The sequence below is a fragment of the Cygnus atratus genome, chromosome 17 (genome assembly GCF_013377495.2).
Source record: "Cygnus atratus isolate AKBS03 ecotype Queensland, Australia chromosome 17, CAtr_DNAZoo_HiC_assembly, whole genome shotgun sequence".
Classification (NCBI taxonomy): domain Eukaryota; kingdom Metazoa; phylum Chordata; class Aves; order Anseriformes; family Anatidae; genus Cygnus; species Cygnus atratus.
Window position 1 is genome coordinate 15,556,226 of NC_066378.1, and position 26,609 is coordinate 15,582,834.

The 26,609-nt window shown below is 38.6% G+C and overlaps 1 protein-coding gene across 1 annotated transcript; it reads right to left on the reverse strand.

The window, feature by feature from the left end:
• Nucleotides 1-1,209: 1,209 nt before the first annotated feature.
• SUSD2 (sushi domain containing 2) lies at nucleotides 1,210-26,014 on the reverse strand. The gene is made up of 15 exons (XM_035565718.2): nucleotides 25,948-26,014; nucleotides 23,988-24,189; nucleotides 22,843-22,994; nucleotides 22,145-22,312; nucleotides 21,732-21,906; nucleotides 19,319-19,520; nucleotides 18,133-18,218; nucleotides 17,273-17,541; nucleotides 15,351-15,494; nucleotides 12,519-12,674; nucleotides 10,560-10,808; nucleotides 9,169-9,441; nucleotides 8,586-8,768; nucleotides 3,047-3,137; nucleotides 1,210-1,291 (listed from the first exon to the last, which is right to left on the reverse strand). The coding sequence occupies exons 1-15, from the start codon at nucleotides 26,012-26,014 to the stop codon at nucleotides 1,210-1,212; spliced, it is 2,499 nt and encodes an 832-aa protein (XP_035421611.2).
• Nucleotides 26,015-26,609: the final 595 nt, after the last annotated feature.

Genomic DNA, 26,609 nt, shown 5'->3' on the forward strand with positions numbered 1-26,609 from the left:
ATTTGTCTTGATCCCATTATAACGTAAAATCTGTAGTGTTTCACTCATTTAGTCCTTCTGTACATTTTGTATGTAGTTTGTACTTGCCTTTTGACACCACCATGAATTCTCAGTTGTTTATGAATTAAAGACTTTCAAAAAACAGACCCAGTGAGCTGCAAAAGCTAGCAATTCTTATTTAATTATCAGAAAGAGTTGCACAATACACAACTGATTTCAGAAACCCTTTGGGATGTAGGTCCATTTTTTTGGTAAAAATATTCTGTACAAGCTAATAGTTCAGAAATCACTTTTTAATTACAAGAATAAAACTTACTGTAATACAGCTAGATATTTTAAAAAGCAACCATGGAGTCTTTTAATTCACAACTATGCATATTTATGTTATTCAAGAAAAAAACATTGCAAGCAGAACTGTGCAGATAACAGGGTTTTTTTGTTTGTTTGTTCTGAAAGTGAAACCTAATTGGACAGTTGAATAAAAATCAATTTTAAAAATCATTGTAAGTTAGCCTGCAAGGAAAGGTTTCATTTTCTGAATACTTCCTCTCCTTCCCCTCAATTGCATCCTTTTAAAATTAGGTCAGTAATGACACAAAAATGCCACTCAGAGCATGTACTCAGTGACTTGCCAAAATATAAGAATGCAATGTTTAAGTATCTTTAGTTTCTCTACCTCCCTACTTAAAACAAGCAAACAAACAAAAACCATAAAGCCAACAATCTGCAAATTCAACCTGACTTGCGAAATAGTCCATCTGACTGCATACACTTTCACATCTTTCTAAATGAGCTTTACATGGCCCCAGAGAAGGTGTGTGTCTCTCTGATAATGGCTAGCATTATAGGCTAGAATTATTTTCATTTCACCAGCTTTCAAGTGAAAGACTAAAAGAAGAGAAGTACAGAGAATCACAAATTCTTCTGATTTTGTCAAAACTCTGGTTCTGCTGGCAGAGATGTGACTGATAGAAGAAACTAATGCATATAGCTTTGATTCTTTCAGAAGCATTGTCCTTGGCTTTTGAAACACAGTAGGATGAGCCTGCCATGATAAAACCCCTGAAAGGTAGTTAGCATTTCCCATGCAATTGAACAGTCATTATATAGAAAGCAGAAATTAAATTATAACATACTATGTAAAACCACTGCTTCCATCTTTGTTGCTGTGGACAATTTATTCCTCTGTTATGCTTTCTCCATATTTCATTAAAAACTTCTCTGAAATTTCATTCTTTCTTGTTGAGATGTTACTGGAACCTCTGAAACAAGCTTCTGGTTGCCTTTGTGTCTTGGGAAGAAAAGGAAAAAAAAGTAAAAATAAAATAATTTTAAAAATGCTAGAGAGTACTGTTAAAGCAATTACCGAAACATTTTTGCTTAGATGAAGGTGAGAGTAATACTAGGTTAGGTGGAATAGTAGGAATACTAGATTACGTGGAATAGTAACATTGAGCCAGTTTTTAAAGTATCAGTTCAGTGTAATTTCTGTGCAAGGAATAATGTCCCTCCCCTGTTATATACTGCTGAAGATTCAAAATATTTAAATTACCAGAAGTAATGACTGAAGGAGATGTAGTACCTCTTCTGTTTGAGCAACATGCGATGAAATTAGAGAATACTGATGGTTTGCTGATGATTGACTTGATGTTCTAATTAGCCTTGCCTAATTAAGATTTATCTGTTCAAAATTTGTTACAGCTACACAGAGGACTGCATTCTCTGTTGCTATCCAACCACACACCCCACTGAGTGCTATGGGCTTTATTAAATATTCTCAGAATGTTCAGAAATTATAAACTTTTGGTAGCCAATTACTTACAGATTCCAAAATATATAAGAGCTTACAACTGACTTTTTTTAATTTATATACAATGAGTTTAGGGTAGCAATTCTGTAAGCTGCTCCCAAATGTGAGAATTCTATACAGCTGTAATAGTAGTGCTTTATGCCAGTCAGCTATATACATGGGAATCTAGTACATGTAAGATATGGCAAATTTAGGAGGTGTCCTTCGTCTGTGCATTTTTATTTGTATGCAAAAAACATCAGCATCTGCAGTTATCTACCTTGTGTTGAGTAGCCTTTTTGTTCGTTTTTGTACAAAGAAGGAAGAAAAAACATTTTTGGTCTGAGTGTTCTCTGTGAAGCACTGAAAACAATGCTTACGTGATTTAATGGGACAGGGAAAAATTTAGGAGTGACTCTGGCCCTCTGATACACACAGTTAATTGATCATTGAGCACAGAATCAATGGGCTGTATTTTCAGTGAGAGACATAGCTATCATAGTGTGTTTTGTTTCAAGGGTCTCTGCAGTGATGAACCTGTTGGAAAGCCACAAAGCAAAACATTTTTTAAAGTGTTAATGCTGGCTAACAATGAATTATATACAGAATATATGAAATCATAACAACCTTTTAAAACATAGGACTAAAACATCAAAATATTTACTAGCCACACAACATTTTGTAGAGATTTCTTTTATGAAGTAGTAGTTTATATAGTGAGTGTATTTCTGTTTGGTAGGAATGTTCCAAGAATGGGCAGCAAACTGATATATCCTTTAAATTCTATTCACCTCTTGGCACAAGAGACATAAGCGCTCTCAAGGCAAATTTATGCATGCCTAAAAGAGGGAATATGTTCAAGGATGTGTGGTAAGTTACAGCATCATGCAATGCATTCCTTAAATAATAAACGCAATTTACCTGTTGGTATTATCAGCACACCTGCTCTGAAACAGAACACTTTTCATTAGATAGCCTTACTATTCAACAAATAGATTATTTTGACCAAAAATACTGTTTGGTCTCAATCAATCAATCAATCATGTTTGCTTGCCTTATTAATAAACTTCCAACTTTCCTTCATAGTCTGCCAGCAGGACACAAGGACTATCGAGACTTGATGTTTTCAATAAAAGATAGTAGTAGGAAAATGTCCCGTCTCAGTTCTTTGTCATTGAGTAAAAGGATTAAAAGGTCATAGCACTTCCTATTTCTTTAGCAGGTTACTTTTCGTTTTCAGTTTAGTTGAGTTCTTACCCCTTCTTTCTACACAGGAAAGTTAGACGTGCCAGGACTGCAAGACCGACAATTCCAAATACACAACCAAGAAGAATTACTTGTTTGATATCTGAAAAAAGACAGCAACCACAACGAAACAGGAAGATGTTATTTGTCTTCATATCAATTTGCTTCAGTATAAACATGTGTGACATTTTTTAAAAATTGTGTACATAGCACTGATATTTTACTGTTCATCATGTTCAAGAAACAAACCCATACAGAGTGAGCAATGGAACTCACATAATTCCTACATTTGACAGTTAGGGCAGGTGGCTGTGACAGCTGTTCTAACACAAAGAAGGGATGGTTAGTGGCTAATATGCAGCTGACATGAACTGCCAAACCCAACAACTGACAGTTTTTCAATCCTTTTCCCCATTTGATTGCTTTAAAAATTGCCCCTATTTTGACATTGAAATTTTGAAACTGCACCTGTTGTTTAATGCTCTATGCAGAAGAGAGCAGAAGAGAAACAATGCTTCTTGAACGTTGTATCCTTTAAGGAAAATACCACATCTGAAAAACTGCAAGTCCCAGTGTAAGGAAATTTTGTCCAAGGCTCAACAGGAGGAGGCCAAAGAGAAGTATAGTCCCATGTCTCTGAGACACTGGAGAGTCCTAAGGTCAAAGTAGATTCAAGGCTCTGCCCTATTTGTGTGCCTATTAGCAGCATTATAAGCATGTGTAAGGGAGCATGCATTCTATTTAAACAGGTGAGAAGTGGTGCACCTGAGTTTTAATTTTCCTTTTGCCAGCACTTCCATAGCTTTGTCATGCCTGCAGGAAAAACTGCCCAAACTACAGCCTGTCTAGCATACAGTGATGGCAAAATGATAAAACTTACTTTTCCGCAACACTAGAATAAATAATTTAACTTATAAATTGGTTTATACTGAAGTTTAAGGAAGGAACTGGGATACACAAACTATTTCACAGGCCTCAGACCTTCATTCAATAACTTCTGTTACAAGGCCCCAGAACATCTGTCTGACTTACATACACCTTACTGACAGGTACCCTGTCTTTGTCAAGTGATGAGAACCCACCATTGGCATTGCATGTTTGGCTCAGTGGTGACCTGTCTTTATAGTGAAATCTTTGTATTTAATTGTTAATCTCAGGTTATTTTTCTTGATTATAGAGTGTTTTGCAGCCAGTCTCCTGGAAATGACAGACAGATAATTCCATAATAAGAAAACCTAATGTTCTTCTGCACCCTCATCTGAAAAAAAAAAAGTGCAGAAAATTAATGAGATTTCTGTCAACTTTCCCAAAAAAGTGCATTTGCACAGAGCCTGGAAAACGAAAGCTAAAAATATGGAGTGCAAAAATGAAAGAGAAAAACAGATTGCACTTACCACCAAATAATTGTCTATCACAAGCAGAATATACATGTATACATATTGCTAAGATTTTACCTCTTTTTTAAACCTGCATTTTACTAGAGTCTCCCTTCTGCTTTTGCTGGATGGTTTCTTTTTCTCCCTCTATGTGATATTCTATGAAGAGAGGTTGCTGAGGTACTTGCAAGCCTTGCAGTGGAATTGTAATTAAAAGCATAGCAGAAATAATTATTAGCAGAGGGTTTCCCTGGAAACTTTAATTCAAGAAAGCAAAACTCAAAAGTAACAATATGCAGGCCTAAAAGCATATTTTTTTTTGTAATACAGAAATGGATTTTGCAAAGTAACTGATGTTTAGTTTCCTTCTTTTGTTTCTGTCTCTCTTCCTATCCAGTTTTCAGAGTTCTCAAGCCTTCCTTCAATGTAATTTTTCTAGCATTTGAAAAATAAAAGCATGTAAGTAATGAAAAGCCCCTAGGATTTGTAGTAGAGAGACTGAATTTGATGTGCCACAAAACTGCAGCAAGTGTAATGAGCACAGCACTGAAAAGTACCCCCTGAAAATAATAGAGGCCTGGGTCCTGTGTTCTTGACCAGCTTGAAAGAAGTCATTATTTAAAAAAAGACTGTTTTAACAGTTCATGCTGCAAGTAAAAATCTGACCACTAATCATAGTGGCAAGGTCAGTGGTCACCCATTCAGGCGCCCAGAAATTTGGAAGCACTGACCATTAATTTTGCCAGAATTTTCTTGGCATTAAGAAGGCCTTCTATCAGAGAGTTTAATAAAATGGATGTTGGCAAAACAGCAGCATGTTGCTATGTAAAGGGGAAAACAGTATGGAAAGCTAGCATAAGTAATAATTGTTTGTAACACCATGAAAATGTTTTTTGTTAATTATGCTGAATCCAGAATCAGCACAAGGAAAACCGGCACTGAATTTCAACTGTCTTAGACTGGAGGCTGAAATGTATTTAGCAGAAAGAAAGTACTAGATATCCATGCTATAAAAATACTAGAGGTTTAGATATAAGTGACAGGAATTTTGGACTGTTTTACCTGTATTCTCCAGAGAGACTTGGACCTGTCAAAAAATAATCTTCTCATACAGATACTGATATCCAGTAGCATATATTCTGATACAAATGGAGGAACCAGGCTAGATATGAATGCCCTTATGGGGGCACAGCAGTTAGAAAAACTGAGTGAAGAACTGTATATGAAATGTTATATTGTCTTGATTATGGTATCCTGCTGCTATGGGCAGCATTGCCATACTCCAGTTTCCTGAGGCTGACAAAAATTATCATTTTGGCTCACTCTACAAATGAACTACAACCCCAGATATCAAATAGTAAGGAATGCTATTTTTTACAATTGGATAAAAAGAATTTTACACCTTGTTGTTCTTTGCCATCTCTCAGGAACCCATGTGCTGGAAAACATTCAGGTTTTTATCTGCTTAGCCATAAAACAGTGGCACGTCTCCCTCATTCTGAATGCTGTTAATTTCTGTGTATCTTCCAGCTCTTTTGCTCTGATCTCTCAAGGCTGGCTTTTTGTCCCTTTTATTCTAGTGTAAATGTTAGCATCCAGTTTGCTTATTGAGACTGACTGGCTCCTATCCAGTATGTATGCAGTTGATGGCAGCAATGTAAAAATGTTCTTAGCTTTCAGCTTGGCAAAATGTTCTGCCACTGACTCTGTTTAAGATCTGGCTTTACTTTGTAAAGATTTCATTCTCCTTAGTCTTTTGACAAATGATCTATTATTACCGTGAACTATGAAGCATGCTAAATTATCTGCTAAATTTCTTACATATTTTCAACAGTTAACTGAAGTACTCTGTATACTCTGGTCTATCATATTAAATAGAAATGTTTTGAAATACTTCTAGTTTCACTCTTTACAAAATGGCTTCAATACTGAGATTGGCTCTTGTGAATAGAATCAGTTGTGTACTGATTACTAACACTAGCTGGTCCAAAAAAAATTCCAAAAATGTTCACTCATCTATTTAAAATTTAGCAACACTGTGTATTTTACACTTGTTCTGTGCAAATGTTCAATGATTATTTTGTATGCTAAAGTCCACAGTCTGTTGCTCAAACTCATTTGTGGATCATCTCACTAATAACACTAAATATGAGACATTGTGTTGGAAATAAGCAACTGGTGCAGGCCTTCAAAAGCAGATTAAATGTTTCTGCTGGCCAAGAATTCACTGCTGATGTATTGTGCACTTTCCAAATTTTTGGAAGGTGATCAGAATGGAGAATCCGTTGATAGGATTTATCTGATGAGTACTTTCAGGAACAATTAACTCAGCATCAAAAGTGTTTCAGCATGCTGTATGGCCTTGCATCACAGTGGTGCTTTGAAACACTGCCATCTTGAGGATGTTTGGAGTATACATGGTGTAGGAACAAATCAAAGCTGAAACATAGTAAATATTAGACAATTTTCTGAAAATTACAGAGACAGATGAACTGGTACTAAGTCTAAAAATTCCAGGCTAATTGATAATCTAATAGTACTGACACAAGAGGGGTAATGAATTTTTGTTTATAATAAATATTATTCTATACGATTCACAATAATTTTACTGTTATAGAGTAACACATTTTGTGTTGAGATAACATAGTCCTTTGGAACCATAAAGAGTGGAAGCCTTCAACAAGTGTTGAAGGGGAAGCTTGGGGAGAGACAAGGATGCTATGTCTGCTCTCTGCCCTCTGTTATCACAGGCTGCTTAGTAACGAATTTCACAGAATGAGGTTGGAAGGGATCTCTGGAGGTTATCTTGCCCAGCCCCTCCACTCAAGCAGGATCACCCAGAACCATTTGCCCAGCACTATACCCAGACAGCTTCTGGATGTCTCCAACAACAGAGACTCTACAACTTTTATGGGCAACCTCTGCCAGAGCGCAGTCACCATGACAGCAAAAAAGTATTTCCTGATGTCAGAAGGCACCTCCTTTGTTTCAATTTATTCCCATTGCTTCTTGTCCTGGCACTGGGCATCAATGAAAAGAACTTTGGGCCATTCTCTTTGCATCTTCCCTTCATGTATTTATAGACGTTGATGAGATCCCCCCTTGAGCCTTCTCTTGTCCAGGTGGAGGAGTTCCATCTCTCTCAGCCTCTCCACATAGGAGAGATACTTCAGATCTTTCATCATCTTTGTGGCCCTTCACTGGACTCTCTCCAGCACATCCATGTCTCTTGTACTGGGGAACCCAGAACTGTCCCCAGGCACTCCAGGCGTGGCCTCACCACTGCTGAGTAGAGGGGAATGATCAACTCTCTCAAACCATCTGGCAATACTTTGCCTAATGCAGCCCAGGATACCATTAGCCGCCTTTGCTGCAAGGACACACTGCTGGCTCATACTCAGCTTGCATCCACCAAGATCCCCAAGTCCTGCTCTGCGAAGTTTCTCTTAAAGGGCTCATTTTATACTGTGTGAAATTATAAACCACCCCTCAGATGGCTTAGACTGGGTCTACATTTGCCCCAGTTGCAAAGAAAGTTAAAATTAAATTAGCAATGACAGAACCAAGGATGACAATAAATGCTTGGGGGCTGTACCATCATTTGTTCTTGAAAAACAGTTCAAATTATGTTGATACTAGATGATTTCAATAATCTCTGGTTCTCTGTGTATATGTATATATAGATTACATATTTTCAGAACTTCTAAAATATCATTATATTTACAGAAGAAAAATAAATTAAAATAATGCTGTAAATAAGGATTCATTTTATAGCCTATGTATTTCTATGTTATGGAATAATTTTAGCTAAGTGATTATGCTTTCCCATTTTCTAAGACTGAGTTTGTAAATTATTTTAGATTGTCCACTTGAGAAACAGTTCCTGTAGGCCAAAACTGGAGAAACAGAAGCATATAGCCCCAAGCCCTAGGAATGAGTAGATTAAAAATAATAATAATAAAAAAGCAAAACTGTTATTTAGATTTAAATATTAGTCCTTCTAGAAGCTAAGGAATCTCATGTCCAATGTCTTCCCAAATAAAAGAAGTTGCTTTTGTCAAGAACATTTGTCAACATTGTATACTGAGATTGCCTGAATATACTGAGATTACTGATTCATTGGTTAATGAAAATGATTTCTGATGAAAATTTGTAACACTTAAAAGGAAGCAGACCTGTTCTCAGGATACAATTAGGTATGTCTCCAGACCAGACTCCTGTCACTTGACAGATTATTTCTTTCGATCCAATGAGTTCATAGCCCTGATTGCAGATGAAATGGATGGTTGAGCCCAGCAGGTAGTTTGTTCCATCTTTTCTTCCGTTGGTTGGATGATCCAGCCAGCCACAAGAAATCACTAGTAAAAGAGAAATATCTGGTTGAAGTATTCAGTGTTTGAACTAGCAAATCTCAATTACAATTATTCAAATGGCATTTGAGTGGCAACTCAAAGAACGACAAAGATTTCTAGGCTAACAAAAATAGTTTCAGACTTATTTTTTTTTAATTCCAAGGTGAAGTCACAGAAAATGAGGAGTTCTTCTACACAGTGGTTCAGTAGTGAAAGAAATGGAAAAAAATGTATTTTGTGTTTGTCTAAGCAACCTATGTGTTAAAATCTTTCTAGTACAAGGATGTTTACGCCTGATAAAAGCGTTCACAGATGCATGAACCTACAGTTCAGCAAAGCCTCCTCACACGGTCTTAACTATTTAGATGCCTTGCAGAAAGGGATAGTTTGTTTAATGCTGTCTCACCTGGCTTTAGATTTTCTACCAACTGCTTGTGATTCTGATGAGATAATCTTGTGAAATTTCCCACTTGAAGACTTCTTGTTGTCAGGACATCGAATCTGCAGAATGGGTCAGAGTCACAGACCAAGACCATCTCTTTCACCAAGGGATCAGCAGGGTCTTCATAAGGAAAGAACACTGGCAGAAAGGAAGTATTGTGCTTTTCCCCATAAAAGAAATCGTTCAATAAAAACTCTGTGTCATAAGTAAAGAGAGAAGTTCCATTTTCAACAGCCCCTTGGGAGACAGAAAGCAAGAGAGATTCATAGGTAACATTGCTTACAGACCTACACCACCTCCTGCTACTTACTAATCTAGGTGTTTATTTACATAAATGTATCTACAGCTGGAACAGATCCATGAAGTCATATCTAGTACCTCTTCCTGACAGTTCAAGATTATTTTCCTTTTTACATGCAGTATCTCGACCTCATACTAAAGTTAGTCTTTGATCAATTTGTTAAAACTGGATCCAAATAAATGTGTAGCTACAACTTTACGTAGTGATGATTTTAGATGCCTGCTGGAAAATTGATGATAAAAAGTACCTCAGACAGAGGTAGCTAAACCAAACGTTACAAGCAACACAAATCCTGATCCTATGTATCCCTAAATGTATTGTTTCCGCCATGGCACTGTTTTTCATTTTCATTCAGATGAACTGGAAAATTCCTGAAGTAAGAGCAGTGAAACTTTTGAGTATGATCTGAATGGTGGCATACAGCTACTGTGCTTGACACAGAGAGCAAATGGTAGCCAGAGGGTATTTTGTACCTTGTTTCTTCTGATCCATCTTCTAACCTAACATCAGGAGGAATGCAGACCAATCTAGTGCTGCAGGCTAGATATAGCAGCTGAATCACTTTCATTGAATGAAAGCAACTATTCTTTTACACACCTTGCCTTTTTTTAAGAAAATTGTTAGGACAAGGACAATTGTTAATTTTTATTTTAATACTTTATTTTTAAAACTGTCAGGTCCTTAATGGAAACATTAGTAATATTCTGGAAAAAGGTAGCTGACCCTGACTATTGTTGGACTTCTGTAACACTTCAGTCTCACGATGTTGTGTTCCACTGACCATTGTAGATGGAATTCTGAAAGTGTAAGCGGTGAAATATGAGCTCTCACTGTTGATGGAACAAAGTGCAGAAATCTCCATCGTGGTTCTGTCTTCATCCATTTTGGCTAGATATGTTACCCACTTGGGTAAGGAAGAGCATACTTCTCTCACTCACTTTTCTCCCCCCCCCAGAATAGGTTGCTTAGCACAGACAATTTTCTGATCTGTAAATCAGAAATGGCTTTTAATTTATAAAAACAAATGTAATAATAGACCAGATAAATCACTTACAGTTAGCTCCAAACTCAAACAACTGCTGAGGACTTGCATTAACTGATATGGTTGTTTTATTCTTAAAGGTATACTCATCTTCTGTATTACCATTCATCACTCCAAAGAGACCCTGTGTGTGATTCATAAACTTATCTGGGAGCAAAACTGTCAGGGTCAAGAATCCTCCACTTCCCCTTATCTCTACTCCAGACCCAGAAGAGAACATCACTGTAATCTTCTGGTCAGCTGTAGAATGGAGAAAGAGACCTAAAACAATGAGAGGAAGAGGACAAAACAACTAATCATCTAAAGTGAACAGGTTGATGTGTCATCAGTTTTAAACATTTTTTATAAAGCATTTCCTTCCTTCCTCTCTGGGCTACATTCTGAGAAGCATTTAAAAGGAGGCCACACCTCCATGCCATCTGTTTTTGGAAGACAAGAGGAATTCAGCCCTAAAAATTTGCTGAGACGGGACCAACACATACACCTACAAATGTGTTAAGATGGCTACTACAGAGCAGTAGCAAAAAAGGCCCACGTTTGATATAAGTTGCATGTCCTTCTGACAGTGTCCCAGAGCAGAAACTCTAGGATATGAGACAATTACATCACAGAGTTGCTGTGAGCTGGAAACACTGCTCTCAGTGGTCACAGGTTTCCTCTGCTTCTTGATCATCTTGTCAAAACTTCCCTATTACAGCTCTTTATCCAAGCTCCATCACTGTCCCATTTTTTTCCTTCCCTCTGCTCTTCATTATGTTTTCCAGCCATTTGGGGAATAATATGTGAGAGCCACAGAAAAATTCCTCTGCTGAGCAGAAGGCTCACTATTAAAATTTTTATAATGTGTAATCAAACGATCACACCCCTGGAGAAAAAAAAAAAAAAAAAAAGCAACTTTTCATAGTCTTTTCAGGCAGAAGAATAGAGGGGTAACATCTGACCAACCCAGAGAGCTCCTGATAGGTGATTGTAAAATTCAGCTATATTTTAGTATACATTGGTTGTATTTCGCTATCATTCATTTTGATTGGTAGGTTTCTTTCCATTAAATACACTAGGCTCAAAGCAGAATGAGTAAAGAGTTTTTAATTCTATTCATCCTCCATGGAATGAGAAGGAAAACAATTATTCCACAAACCACTGGAAGATGACATGGAAGAAGTGGGCATTGAAGCCATCTGTTAAATATCTCAGTATCATTGCCAGGACTGCAATACTATACACTACACACCCCAGAAAGTTCAGGAAGGCACCATGTGTTGGTAAAGGCTGTCATTTATGTTATTGGTACATTCTGAGAGAAAAGAACGTGCCAGTCCAGACTACTGAGAAATCTGATGACTCTGCCTCTTCCCAGTCAGTGTTGGAGTTCCAGCAGTTGGTGTCACTGCTAGGCTAACTACCAGAAATGCTGACGAGAAGCAGGAAGGTCTCATGATCTGATGTTCTCGCTGCTACATCTCTCCATGGGAACTTAGCCACATTATGCTTCTCTGTAGCACGCTTGATCTATGGCTATTAGGAAGGAGATTCATAGCCCATAATTCTGGCATTTATATTCCTGTCCACAGCCTAGCTGTAATCAGTCTCAAAGGCAAGAGGAATCCCTGCACTGGGTTAGTATAAAAATAGGGCCAGCAAGGCAGATTGGATGGAAATCACATTCTTCCCTATGCTATCCATTTTGTTCACCAAGGCCCATGCAAATTGTGCATTACCACTGATTCTGCCTCAGTCTGGCAGCAACTAAACTGAAGAAAAGCAGATGATAATAATAAAATAAGATTTAATTATCGGGGATACCGCTTGCCCTTTGTTTTATTTCCCACTTTATTTTTGGAGTGACCTGCATTCTGTTTCTCAAAAGTACACTGAAAATAGAATCAAAATACGTGCATCTAGAGATGTTTTTAATTATACAGGGGGTTCACAGGAATAAAACAGGCTTCAAGGCTGATATTTGTAATTAACCTTTCAGGTCCATCCACCTTTGCTCAGAGAAGTTGACCACCTTTTGGTTCAACAGGACCTCCAGATCCAAATCCTCTGAGTAGCGTACTTCAATCACATCAGAGTTGTTCTCCTGCATGGCCACTGCAGACAAGCCTGTCACCTGAGCTTCAGTTCCTTCCAAACAAAGAAACAAAAAATCCCTCAAGATACCTCACATCATATAAAATAAATATGGAATGTTATAATGATAGAGACAATAAAACAATAAGAAAACAAAAAAACAGACATTTCCTAAAAGTAATTAAATACGATTATTTATATTTCAGGAAATTGCTAAGCATATAAATCACATTGCATTGAAGTCCACGGTATAAGTCTCCTGCTAATGTAGTATATTGAAAGCAGAATGTTTACTGCTAAAAAAGGGTCTGGAGATTCTAAATTCTTAATCCCAATGGTGGTGGCAGAGATACGTAAGAAGACCAGTTGATCTCCTTCTTGCACACTCCGTCCTGTGAGTAAGGCCTGGGAAAACCCAATTTTCAGGGAAGATGAGACACAAAAAGGAAACAGAGTGAAACAGACAAGAGAAGGGGGGATGCACACAAATTAAAAAAAAATGATCTCCAGAATGAACTGCTCAGTGACTCATGACACTTCTACTACAAGCACATTAAAATGTATCCAGGGCAAAATATTTCCTTGATACATTCCATCCTATCCAATGTTGTATTCAGTATGAGCAGTCATGTCTACGTGGGTGCTGAAACCCACACTTTTTGATCCATCCTCATAATTCTACCAGACATTCCAAATCCTTCAGTTGCATCCCCCTCTACTCTGTCCTTGTCAGGCCTCACCTGGAGTACTGTATCCAGTTCTGGGCTCCCCAGTACAAAAAAGACAGGGATCTCCTGGAAAGAGTCCAGAAGAAGGCCACAAAGATGATATGGGGCCTGGAGCATCTCCCCTATGAGGAACGGCTGAGAGACATGGGTCTGTTCAGCCTTGAGAAAAGAAGACTGAGTGGGGACCTTATAAATGTTTATAAATACCTGAAGTGTGGGAAACAAAGGGATATGGCCAACCTCTCTTCAGTGGTTTGTGGGGACAGGACAAGGGGCAATGGCCATGAAAAGGAGCACAGGAAGTTCCGCACCAATATGAGAAAGAACTTCTTCACAGTGAGGGTGATGGAGCACTGGATCAGGCTTGCCCAGGGCGGTTGTGGAGTCTCCTTCTCTAGAGATATTCAAGACCTGTCTGGATGCCTACCTGTGCAATTTGCTCTACGGAAACTGCTTTGGCAGGGGGGCTGGACCCGCTGATCTCTCGAGGTCCCTTCCAACCCCTACAATTCTGTGATTCTGTGATCCCTGAGCTCAGCTGAAATACTCTTTCCTGAGGCAAGCCGGCTATTTTATGCACCATCTGTACCATTAGATCCAGGAACAGCATAAATTAAAGTATCTGATATGAAGCTTTTCAGATTGTCCTGAGAAGCAGGACAGCATTCTCCTGTTCCATGCCCTATTTTTCCCTCATTTCAAAATGCAGGTAAAAGATCATCTCCTTCTTACAGGCTCCTTTGCTATCTGCCCATTCAAGCGACAAAGGAACCTCCAGACAGTTTCTTCTGCCCTAGGTTTTGGTTTACAAATAAGCCAAAAGAACAGGACAAGCAGGCCCTTTGAAAACAACAAGAACAAAACAGAATGACACCCTTAATCAACTTCTCATCAGACATTCTGAACTTTTCTGCTGGTTTGGGGTATCTAAAAAGACTGTCTGAAAAGCTCAGAGAAGTGCTTATTTTTTATGTATTGTTATATACTTCTAAAGTACTTTTGCACTTGCATACCCAAAAATTTATTTTAATTTCCTTGCATGCATATGTGTTGGGCCAAAAAGAGATGACTGCTCCAATGGCTGAAGATGACTGCTTCATTTGCACTTCAGTATTTCTCAGAGGCCTCCTTTCCTTCAGATCACACCAGAATTACCTTGTCCATGTCTAGCCACCTCTCTTTAACATGTCATATTATACTACATAAAATAGATCCTAACAGTAAGTAACTTCTGCAACTCATCAGTAACCATTCTCCAACAAATTATTTCTTGTTACTTAGTTCTGGAATTATTTACATTGTCTCACAGGTGATTCTTTTCAGCTTGCTCTTATTGACTTGCCTAAGATATATCAGCATCCTGTAATCATTACAGAAGAATCTTGTAAATGCTTGAATTTGTTCTCAATTAGTACTTTGTATTACTGACTTCAGTTTGAAACCTGTGATTGATCCAGGATTCATCTGTTTATTTACAGCAGGAAATATGCTTTTGGAAGATTTTAATGTTTGACTTATAATCAGCTCTCTTTTGACTACTGATTTCCTGTGTTTTTACTTTCTGTCTTGAGTCAATAAATACAGAGTTAAACTGATAAGACTGGCCCTACTCTGCATGCATATGAGGAAATGCTGTGTTTCACAACTACATTTTAAAATACATTTTTAAACATGGTGCAACTAACTCAGCTCATTATTTTGTCAGTTATTTTACAGTGAAATGTCCATATTTATACAATAAAGCAGCAGAATGCCAGAACACACAAATGTACATTGACAAAAAAAAGTTGTTTCCACTCATACGAACATCAGTGTAAGGTGTTAATCTGTCTGGGAATGGAGGAAGAACACTGTTACAGCCCAGATAGACAGTAGTCATAGTTTGGGAAATGTTTAGAGGAAAAAGAAGACTAGGAAAGCCCAGAGGAATGCTGTAAAGAGAAAATCAAACAACCTCAGAAGCTATTATTTGTCATCACTACTTTCCCTCTTACCAACTTACCATTGGGAAAGCGTGCCTGCTGGGTCCTTCCTTGCACCCTTAGGGATGTGAGATCAGACTCTACCAACGTGTATTCCCCTTGTCCTTTAAAAGTGAAGTTCAGACCATCAAATGTGAGGAAGTGGGGATCCCCAAAGGCAGATGCTGTTTTTTAAAAGCAAAAAGAGACATAAGAACAAGTGAAGACTGCAATCCATTACTCCTTTTCTTAGGCTCACATGAGGAAAAAAAAAGCCATTGTGGTGACCCAAAGAATGGTATTTAAACAAAGGAATAAACACAAGTCTGATCCATGTAAATGTGACTCGAGCAGTGCTGTAACATACCTTGAACAGTACTGCAGGAACAGCAATTGTCATTCAGGTTACTCATCTTCATCAGCCAACACTTAGAACTGCACTTTAAAATGCTTTTATGTGCAGCAATGTTTACCTGGTGGACCCCCTACCACAATCCTCACTCTCAAGCTACAAGCCTGATTCCCACACAATGTACGGGAGGACTTAGACACAAATGCAGGACTATTCCAGATGCAGCTCACCAGGGAAGGAAGCTTTCACATGTAGCTGGGAGTGACAATAGGAGAAATGGAATGGGACTTTGAAGTCTCATCTGGCCAGAAGAGAGAGAGATGACTGTGATCCTCAGCCCTAAAGCCTCTACAGAACTCAGCAGATATCCTTGGTTTTGCCTACCAGAATAGTAAAGAGGTTGGAAGGTCCCTCTCCCCCACAGCAAAAAATGATAAAGTTGTTCCATCCTATCTGAGGTATGAATCTCTGTGTAAGGACACGCATATGACAGGTAGGTCCTTCACTGCTTGGTTGGTATTTTGTTATCAGTGCTTCTATCAGTCTGGACTGTGAGTCCCTGACTGAGCTACCTCATAGGCAGGTGTACCTGTCTCCATCTCCAACACAGCCATGCCTATGCCTGGCCATGAACCCTGTTGATCTGGACCCAGACTGCAGAGTGACTTTCTGGCTTGTCCTCAGATATGTCTTGTTACTATAGACTTGCCCAACAATCTCTGGACTGGATATTGGACCCTCTGGCGGACAGACTTCTCAGCTTAACTTTGGACCTGTCCTGACACCACAAACTTCTATGGAGATCTGGATTCTCAGCTGATCGCTGCCTTCCTTGTGTCCACCCTGCTCACCTTGCTTGGGTACAGCTGGACTGGACCTCAGGCTGGCAAGGACCCTGCCCTGCCAGCTTTGTTATCACACTTGGCTCTCAGCTCCATGTTCCTTGGGGACAAGCCAGCCTTTGCTGCTTCCAGACAGGAAAATTTGATGGGGGACTCTCAGAAGAGACTTTCACTTTCAGTGCCCTCTGCAATTTTCTCCTCTTTGCTTGAAGCAGACCAAAGACTCCTTGCTCTTTCCTTCTTTAAGAGAGGACACAATTCTACCAGACACCACAGCACACCAGCAACATAGAAGAAAGCAAGACATGTGGCAGCAATATAGCCATGGCAAGACTCAAGGAATACTTCCTAAAAGCTATGGGGAGGAAAAATAGACACTAGCAAATGCTAAAATTTCCATGTCTGATACGAGTAGCATTTTTCAGCATTACAGTTTTTTCTAGCTACTGCTAAGCTGTCATTAACCATCCCTAACTTACTTTTGAGAAAGAGCCCACTGATGATAGGAAGCCATGGACATTGACTACAAAACCTCAGCTACTTAAGTTTCAGGGGTTAATGATGTACTCAAGCTGAACATTTTGCAGGACAGCTAAAAAAACACAGATTTTGCTACTGACAGATCAACTGAAACCTTCCATGGAAATTTTCTACAGGATATTGTGCCCTCCGCATTCTTAACTGACACAACACATACATACACAAACATTCTAAAAGACGAAACTGTACAAAAAATCTGTAATCCATAATGGAATTCTGAAGGTGTTACCAGCTCGAGGCGGGCGATATGTCCTGCAGTCACTGGAGGGACGGTTTTTCATATAGAAGTGACAATTATCAGACCACAGACAACAATAGTAGAAGCTGATGACATCGTAAAGCCAATGGGAAAAGCCAGGTATCCGGGGAGGCTTCATGAAAGGTGGTGAACCCCAGTCATGGCCTCGATCAGGTGTGCTGCCTCCTGTGGAGTCTTGTGTGAGGATTTGGGCCCCTGTGGAGTCATAGCAACACTGCTGGCCTGCTGCATACACAGGACTGGTTGAGAAATGGAGAGAGAAAAAAGTCATCATTCAGCTCTGCGAAGTCTGTTTGTGCTTACAGGTTACCTATTGTCTTTTTATGGCTAAATGTTTTGGTTACTAAGCTCTATGTGACATCCAGAAATGATACGTCAGTAAATACTTTTTTTCCCAGCTCTTCTAAAATTGACCGGATCAGGGATTATGAGGGAGGGAGCTTTAACCAAGGCAGAAAGAAAGTTCTGTAGGACTTACAGCCACACAAACACAGTACTGTTTACAATTGTTCTGACAGAACAAGTGCAAAGAATAACTTGTTGAACTAAAGTAGACCCATATAAAAAAGGCTTAATTAAGTCTAATCAAATTATTTTTAGGCATCAGCGCTTGTTTAGGTATCCTGATGTCCAGCACAGTGTAATTAATGACTTAGTAAATCTAAGGCCATAACTTAATATCAGCAATGAAGACTAATAGGAGGGAAACAGTGATTGCTATGAACCTGAGAGCTGAGAGTCCAGACACCTCTGTGACTTCTGCGACACTGCTATCTCTGAGACAGAATAAATCATTAAAAAAAAATGAAGTTTCAAAAATTTTTCTTTACCTGGCTTGAATGGCTCTTACACAATGCACAGCACCAGGGTGATAAGTACACACGCTCCCTTTTTCAATGTCACAGCCATAATCTGTCTGAAAAAGATCAATGTTCTGCTTAATGGAGCTTTCATTTTGTCCTTTCTATTTTTAGGTCCTCTCCCAACCCTTTATTTCTCAGTTATATGTAAAGTCTAAACAAACTGGTTGCAGCTGTGTGCTGAGTATCACAGGATATAGGAAAAACAGTGAATTTAGTACTGAAGTGATTGGATCAACATGTTAGTCTAACTTCAGTATTTTGCAGTCTATTACAACGGACCTTGAAGAACAGGTGGAGCTAAATGGAGAACTCAGCTATAATTGTAATAAACATAGAATATGCCACAGTGATTAACTTATGTCTTATGCTTTTACATAGTGGCAGTGCAGTGTATCTATTCTTTTTTCTTCATGTGCTTTTTTGTGTATGATCTAAAATACACATAATGTTTGGAGTTTAATAACCAGGAAATGATAGTAACTAAAAATACCTAACATATGTATTTTAATATGCACAAGCACACTTCCATCATTGGTATTGTATACAGGTGAGAAAGTTACCCTATTTGGTCTTCAGCACAGTACAGTAGGTCTGAAAGCGTAAATTAAACGGCAACTGATTTCTTGGCTTTTATCAGTCCTTTGTTAACAGTCAAGTTGAGAAGGAGGAAGGAAGGAGACAGGAAATAATGGTTTAGAGCTGTGGACTTGAGCTCCAAAATGTAAGATGGAAAGGTTTACAGCAAGTTATGATATACTAGGTAGAAACATAGCTGCTTCTTCCGGAATGGGATATATTACCTACAGACACAGACTGCCATCTTGTAGGACCTTGAAGAAGTCATCTGTGCTCCCAGTTCTACATGATTCACTGCCCTCCCTGAGCATTTTCCATCTACCACTGGAAGCATTTGTCTTAATACTGTTTGAAGGTGGTTTTTGTTGGCTGTCCTACAGGATTTTTGCTATTTAGACTGCCTGAATAAGCTATATCTGCCTCTGCTATTTGTCATGCTACTTATGCAAATTTAAGTATAATTCAATTTCCTTGTAATGACATTTAGAGAGGGAACAGAGCTATGGGGAAGAGTATGTCAGTCCCTAAACTTCTACTTGGAACTGTAATAGGCCAGAGTGATGGATTAATAACTTACATGGAACCTTCCAGCATCAGCTCTTGCCTGTGACAAGGTGCAAGGGCAATCTATAATTTCTTCCAAGAAATTTGGAAGCTTCTCCTCTTTCCTGTCCCATTCTACACATTTTGCAGTTGCCCATGCAATTGGGTCATTTCTGAAGTCTTCCCCAAGGTGCCAAGCCAATGCATGCTCTGAGCTCCAGACTGACGGAGTGTTGCTGGAAAAAAAAGAGCCGAAAAAATAGATTTGATAGTTGAACAAGCACTGTTTTGTCAGCCATACTGTCTTAATGACTAACTAGAATTATGTATAATCTTACAACTTGTAAGTTTTTTTTGTTTTGTTTTGTTTTTGTTTTTGATTATGAAGGTCGCTGTTTTCTTTTTCCTGCAAAAATTTACAGGAAAACAAAATTTTCCTCATTTAAAGGGTGACATGACAGCATGCAGCAAGTATGCTATAACCAGGAATACATTTTAGCATTTGTGATTCTGGCTTACATGAAACTTTTTTAGAGACAGATATTCTCTTCATGCCTTTTCACATCATATTTCCTTTTGGGCAGAACAAAGGAAATCTGGATTCTCTATCAGAACCTAATTCTGTGCCTCAGAACTAACAGGCCCAATAGCAACAGATAGGGAAAGAAACATTCAGAATCCTCGAAATGTTCCAAGGCTACTCTGCTATCCACTCATGAAACTATACCTGAAAACAATAGTTTCCAAAAGTGTCATAATAAACTCTCCAGAAAAAGTAACCCTTGTGTAGTTAGCAGCTCCTAAATGGTAAAATAGTTTCTGATGTATTAGTAATATGGTCTAACACTGAGGATCATGAACTTCATGTATTTACAGGTGCCACACTATCTACATCAAGAACCGTAGACACATGGAAGAATTATGAAGGAGCGTCTGCCCAAACTCAGGATATGTATGAAGCGCTTGCAGAGATATTTCACCAAATATCATAAGGAAATAGTTAATGAAATAAAAGGAAGTGGACTTAACATTTGTAGGAATGCAAAGGTTTACATACAAAATAGAAAAAAATACGTGCAGAGAAGAACCTGTTGCTACTGTGGGAAAATAAAATCTGCAGTTAAGGCCTCCTTTACAGTTGTAACAAGAATCAGCATGTCCTAGTTCATTGAGTGTATTGGTTTTGGCTGGGAGAGAGTTTTCTTCATAGCAGCGTGAACAGTGCGGTGTTTTAGACTTGTGACAAAACAGTGCTGGTAAAACACTGATGTTTTGGCTACGGTTGAGCAGCGCTTGCACAACATCAAGGCCTTCTCTTTCTCGTTCTGCCCCCAGAGGAGTAGGATAGGGGTTGGCAAGAGGCTAGGAAGGAACATGGCCAGGACGGCTTAACCCAACTGACCAGAGAGATATTCTGTGTTACAGAATGCCATGTTCTGCAATAAAAATGGGGGGGGAGGGGAGGAGGGGCTGTCCCAAAGCAGGCGTTGCTGGGAGACTGACTGGGCATCGGTCTTGTGAGCTTGTGGGGTTGATTGCCTTTGCGTGTTTTCTTTTTTTCATCTTTAATAATTAAACTGTCTCTATCTCAACCCAAGAGTTTTTCTCACTTACACCTGTTTGATTCTCTCCCCATCCTCCTAGGAGGGAAGAAGTGAGTGATTGGGGGATTACGCATGAGCTGTATTCAACCCACCACACTGAAAACAAGAAAAGTATATTAAACTAAGTAATCAAGCAGCGATCTCAGAGGACTAAAATGTGTATGTGAAATCAACTTGGTACAAAAAAATGGGAAAATGGTTTGTAAAGTTCCACCTAGCAACAATGACAAGGAATGAATAAGTCTAACATGCAGTCTAAGTCTTTGCTAGCAGAAGATTTGTGGAGATAATTTAATTTGACTGTATTTGAAGGAGCGATCATGATGTCATTAAAAAAATTTAACAACAATAAGTAGAATATAGGAAGCTAATAGTTCAAGTAGTGCATAGAAAGCAAATCATTTCTGTTAGCAAAAATAAATGCAAAATAAACTGGCATTAAATAAAATCAAAATTAACCAAAGCTAAATAAAATAAATAGAATTGCAACAAGGCAACACTAAGCCTCAGAGAAATTACTCCTATTAGAAATAAGAAGATAAAGAAAACATACCTACAATGAGCAATGAACTTTGGTATCTCCTATTAGATATCTTCAACAGTGTGTTGGTTATTAATTTTTAGGTTTTGATGATTAATGTACGTAATTGCATAATCACATGTTTATCTTTAGATGAGGTCTATGCCTAAAAGGTAAGTGGCAATCTTTGAAGAGGATTCACTATTTTTTTTGTCATGAGAAACAGAGCCTGAATCCTTGTTTTAAAAGTCAAAGGAGGGCGGCAGTTTAATTATCGGAAGCAATAAGGTACCTATGGTAAATGAATGCCATGATGTACTTGCCTCTGCCCATCAGAATAGGTGCTGGGTGTAATTCTCAAAATTCCAAAGTCCCAAGTACTGTAATTTGCTTTAGCAGGTACAGGAAGGAAAGAATATGTCCCAGTATTAGGGGTTTCTCTTGCCAAAGTATAAAGATATTCCCACTTGGCAAACCAGTTTTCTGAGTAACTGTCACCTGCCACATAAAGGAAAAAAATCTTTTTGGATGCTGTAAAAGAATAGTTAGCTACATGATTGAAATTAGATGCCTTCACCCATACGTAAATTAAGAGAAAAGCTGGCATTACTGGCATGAGTTATCTATACTTGCAGATCTCTTTTTGAATCTTCAGAGAAAGTGACAGCATGATGCGCAGAGCTCTGCACAGAAGCTGACAACTGCTTGTGCACAGATAGGAAAAGTATCACTTTACCTGTTTCCTGGTAACCCCAGACTTCTATGTTGATATGGGTTGCTGTAAGTGCCTGGTGTGCCCAGGTGAGAGTTAAGTTTCCATCAATGTTGGAGGTGCCATAGTATTGCCATTTTGTCTCATTTACCAACGTGCATTTTTCTCCATCCGGAACTTTGCTGTGATGTACTGGTTTACAGAACACACACACACACACAAAGTCAAAATTAATAACAAGAAAAAGGACAAAATTAATGAAATTTTTGATCTGCATAGCAATGAAAAGGTGCCACCTAGTATCTAAGATTTAGCAGTATTTCTTCTGTGCATGTTTTCTAACATGGTGAATGATACAAAAAGAGTAAATTGAAGGTGAGAGAATACAACCCCTACTAACGTGTGACATAGTCCTCAGATTACAACACCAGGGTGCAATTCTTTTCTAACAAATACCTACTAAAAGGAAACTGTTTTGGTCAGCCTCACTTTTGAGCAGGACCTTTTCTGACTTAATGCTGCTGATGCTGAATAGCAGCAGAACTCACTCACTGTAAAGTTCATCTCTCAAAATATGAATCACCATGAGAGGAGCAAGAATGACTTTTTTGAGGTCAAACATTAAGGAAGAAGAGAAGCGATCAAAAGGGAAAGGCTCATGTAATCTTGCATTTGTGGAGCGAGAATACAGATAGAAGAGTGTTATCATAGATTTTAGTAACCTGATAACCAAGTTCCAGAGTACGGAAATGTCAGCCCGTCATCTGTAGAAACTTCAAAGGGGATGAAACCAGTTTCATACAGCAATGGGGAGATACAGTGGGCTTTTCCATCCTTACCAACATAGCCACTGGTTTTGATTTTCTTCTTGAACCTGTTGATATTGAAAACATTTCTCAGAGCCCCTGCTGAGAGAAGAATTCTGAATGTCTCAGTTATGTTTCGTTATGCAACCTTGTGTCATGTGCTGATCATTTCAAGTCCCGTGGCTATTTTCCTTGTTGCAGTGAATATAAACCGGAGAAGCTCATGTGTACTTTGTGCTTATTACAGCAGTGGGGATTCTGCTGTGCACTGCACAAATACAGAGCAAACTGCTAACCTTAGATTTACTATTTAATTATGGGAGGGACATGATAAATTAGTAACAAACAACAAAGGGATAGCAGGAAGACAAAGGTGATGTTATAAGATTAACAGGATTACATGGTTGTATTTTACAGAACAAACACCCAAGTTAAAGGTTTTCCTGATGAAGAAGTAAAAACCTTTTCAAGTGCTTCTATGCAGATTGGAAGAACTAAAATCTGACTCAGAACATTCTGTGGAAAAAATGCCAGGACATCAGGGCTGGTAAAATTCAGTGTGCCATACATGTGGCATGTGTGATGTGTACCTAAGGCTGACATGCTTAGGATCAAGGGTTTGTCTTACAGGAAAAAGATAAAGTGCCCTGTATACATTCTTTTCTTGTTGCTTGAGTCTTGTTATGGTTTAATAAATTAATATTTCTGTTTCTCAAAATGGAATGTTAAAAAAATACTAGCATCAAAGAGCTCTGAAAGGAAGTCCTTTTAGAAAAGTCACTGTTGGGATACGTTCAGAGAAGGACTAACAGAGCAATGATTGTATCTCACAATAACCTGACCTACAGGAAATGATCCTGTGTAGAAATACAGACAACATGTATCTTTCAGGGTGACTGTTAAAAGAACCTTTGCATGTTTCATAATTTTGACAACTCCAGAAGGTACGTTTTTCACTCTTGCATAGACAAGTCTTGTTTTGTGTTAATTACCTATTGTCAAAAAGTGAGATTAGAAAGGGTAACCTCCCTTTGGTAGAGGAATATAAAATCATGGCCCACCTGCACATTATCACAGAGGTATTAAAAGCTGTATTTTCAATCAAAATGTCTTTGCCTCCCATCAGAGATCCTGAGTACGGAGAAATTTGAAGACAAAATTCATTATAATCAGGACAACAAATCCCCAAGGACTGGCACGTCACCTGGCAAGAACAGGTACCAAGAAGCTCTCCACATTGATGTGAGCAAGAGTCTTGAGCCCCTTATTAAAGAACAAGACAAGGAAGAAAAACAAACAAACAAACAAAAAAAAACATAGGAATGTCACTGAGCTCCTCTAGGTGTTCTCTGAAACAACATCTAAACATCTAAAGAACTACTGTAAATTAAATAGGCTGTTTACGTCAGATTAACATTATTTTAGAATGTATTTAGATGATGGCAGTAATCACCTGTGCATTACGTGATTACCTTTCATTTTGATTAGAAAAATACACTTATTTACCTCCCAGACCACATATAATTCACCAACCCCATGGGTATTTTTATAACTAGTAGAAAGATAAATCTCCAAAGCAGCCTCCCAGATACTGTCATTAATCAGTAAATAATAGTTCATTAATAGGTCATTAATAGTTATTTCTATAAACAGTTCTAACTGTAAGCTAACATTAGAGACAAAGCGTGTTACAACATGAAATTATGAAAAGCTTCTGAAATGTCATCCTTCTGTGCATTTTAAATGAGTCTAACCTTAACAATGTAGATGTTAAAATGACTAGGGAGGCAAACAGATGACTATGCCCTTGAATGAGGCCTATCTGAACAGACCAGAAGTAACTACTGGACATGACATGAAAAACTGCTGAACACAACAAATAAAGCAGTGAGAAGTTGACAGAAGTTACAGTAACATTGTAAGAAACGGATGGATTTCAGAGACTGTCCAGCAGGAGTTGAGCGAGGTGGACAGACTGCACAGATAATTGGGAGCACTGTGGACCTTTCAAGAGCAGAATCTTGCAAGACCCACACTTCTTGGGTTACTATATCAGTAATACCGGCTGACATGACCTAGGTAATCTAGGACTGTGTTAGTCTGCGTGGCTGGCTGTGTTAATGTGGTGAATGTAGTATGTGTATCTGCCTCTTTGGAATGGGGGAGTTATCCTTGGTACTGGCTGGACCAACAAACAGGAACAGCAGTAACCCCGTATGTGGGACTGGCATATAAGGAATTTCCTGAATGTCAAAGTACAGAAGATCTGGCTGTAGTGGACTGAGGAGGAGAAATCTACTTCATTCCAAAATCCACTGGATTGACCTACTTCCCAAAGGTCATCAACGATGTATGAACAAGACTAGGAGAGGAAGAATTATGGTCACACCTGATGGAGCTGAAGTGCAATTGCTTCCAGTTTCAGGTAGGACAGTTTCTGTCAAAAGGAGGAGAAAATGCCAAAGATTTTTGGTTTGTGTATGGGGGGTGAAGGCAGTGAGGGGGCGGGGAATGTCAGGGAAGGCTGCTTGTTTTTCAGTAAGGTGGAGAGAGCAAGAAAATGAAAAGGCAGTAAAATCTCCCCCCAACTCCCCGCCCCCCCCCCCCCATCTCCCTCTCTACCAGCCTGCCTCCTTCATACTAGCATAATATGTGAGTATAGGTCAGAGAACAGGAATAGTAGTCAGAAATAAAGGCCATCCTTTCTCTACTAGAACACCTACCTGTCATGGAAGTAGAAATGTTTGTTCAATAAAGGGAACTAGAAATTTCACCTATGTCTTTAAAAATAGTTAGTGTTCTCCAGATTGTCTGTTTACTTACAAAAATGATCCACTATCCTACTGGAAATAACAGAGGAAGGGGTTGAAAATTACATGGTACTGATAAGTGTAAGCTTGTGTGCCCTTGCTTTAGTTTGTACAAATGGTATCAGTAATTTATTACTGAATATATATCTGAAGTTCAGAAGTCAAAAAAGTTTGTAGTTTAAAGCAGAAAAAATTTTTGAAAGCCACTCACCTGTATTCCAAAGGGCACTGAGGGAGAAGAGAACGAAGAAAGAAACACCTACACCAACAAATTTCATATTTTGTCCAGATGATTCAGGACGGCTGATTGTGATAGCCTTTGTGCCCGTCAGGGAAAAGCCTTTTATAGAAACACGTGTCCAGAAATGATCAAGATTCTCACTGTTCAAAGGTTTGTTGTAAATTACTGAAGCAAAACAAACTGAAGGAAATGGCTCCTTTTCAGAGGTCATCTCTCATTCAGGAAAAGATGAAGGGAGTGCAGGAAGTAGTCAGAAGAACTCCTACACATTATTTTATTAGTCACTTTTTTTTCTAAAATGAAAAGAAATGCATTTTTTTTTTACAAGCACTTATGCTCCAAAGTTCGGGACCATGGAGTCTGTGACATGGGGTGTTATGTTTTAATTTTACTAAAGAAACTGAAAATGGCTATCAGTAAGAAAAAACATAAAGAATAGATGCTGACAGTACAGTTTTGCTGAGGAGATCATGTGACATTGAGAAAGCATGTTTACTGCACAATATTTGTTGGCATGAGAGTCATAAAAGATAAAAAGACATTCAAAAGCAGCTCTAACTGAAGATAGTGGCATGGTGTTAGCACAATGAAATGGACTACAGAAGTCTTATGACAGAAACACAAAGATAGTC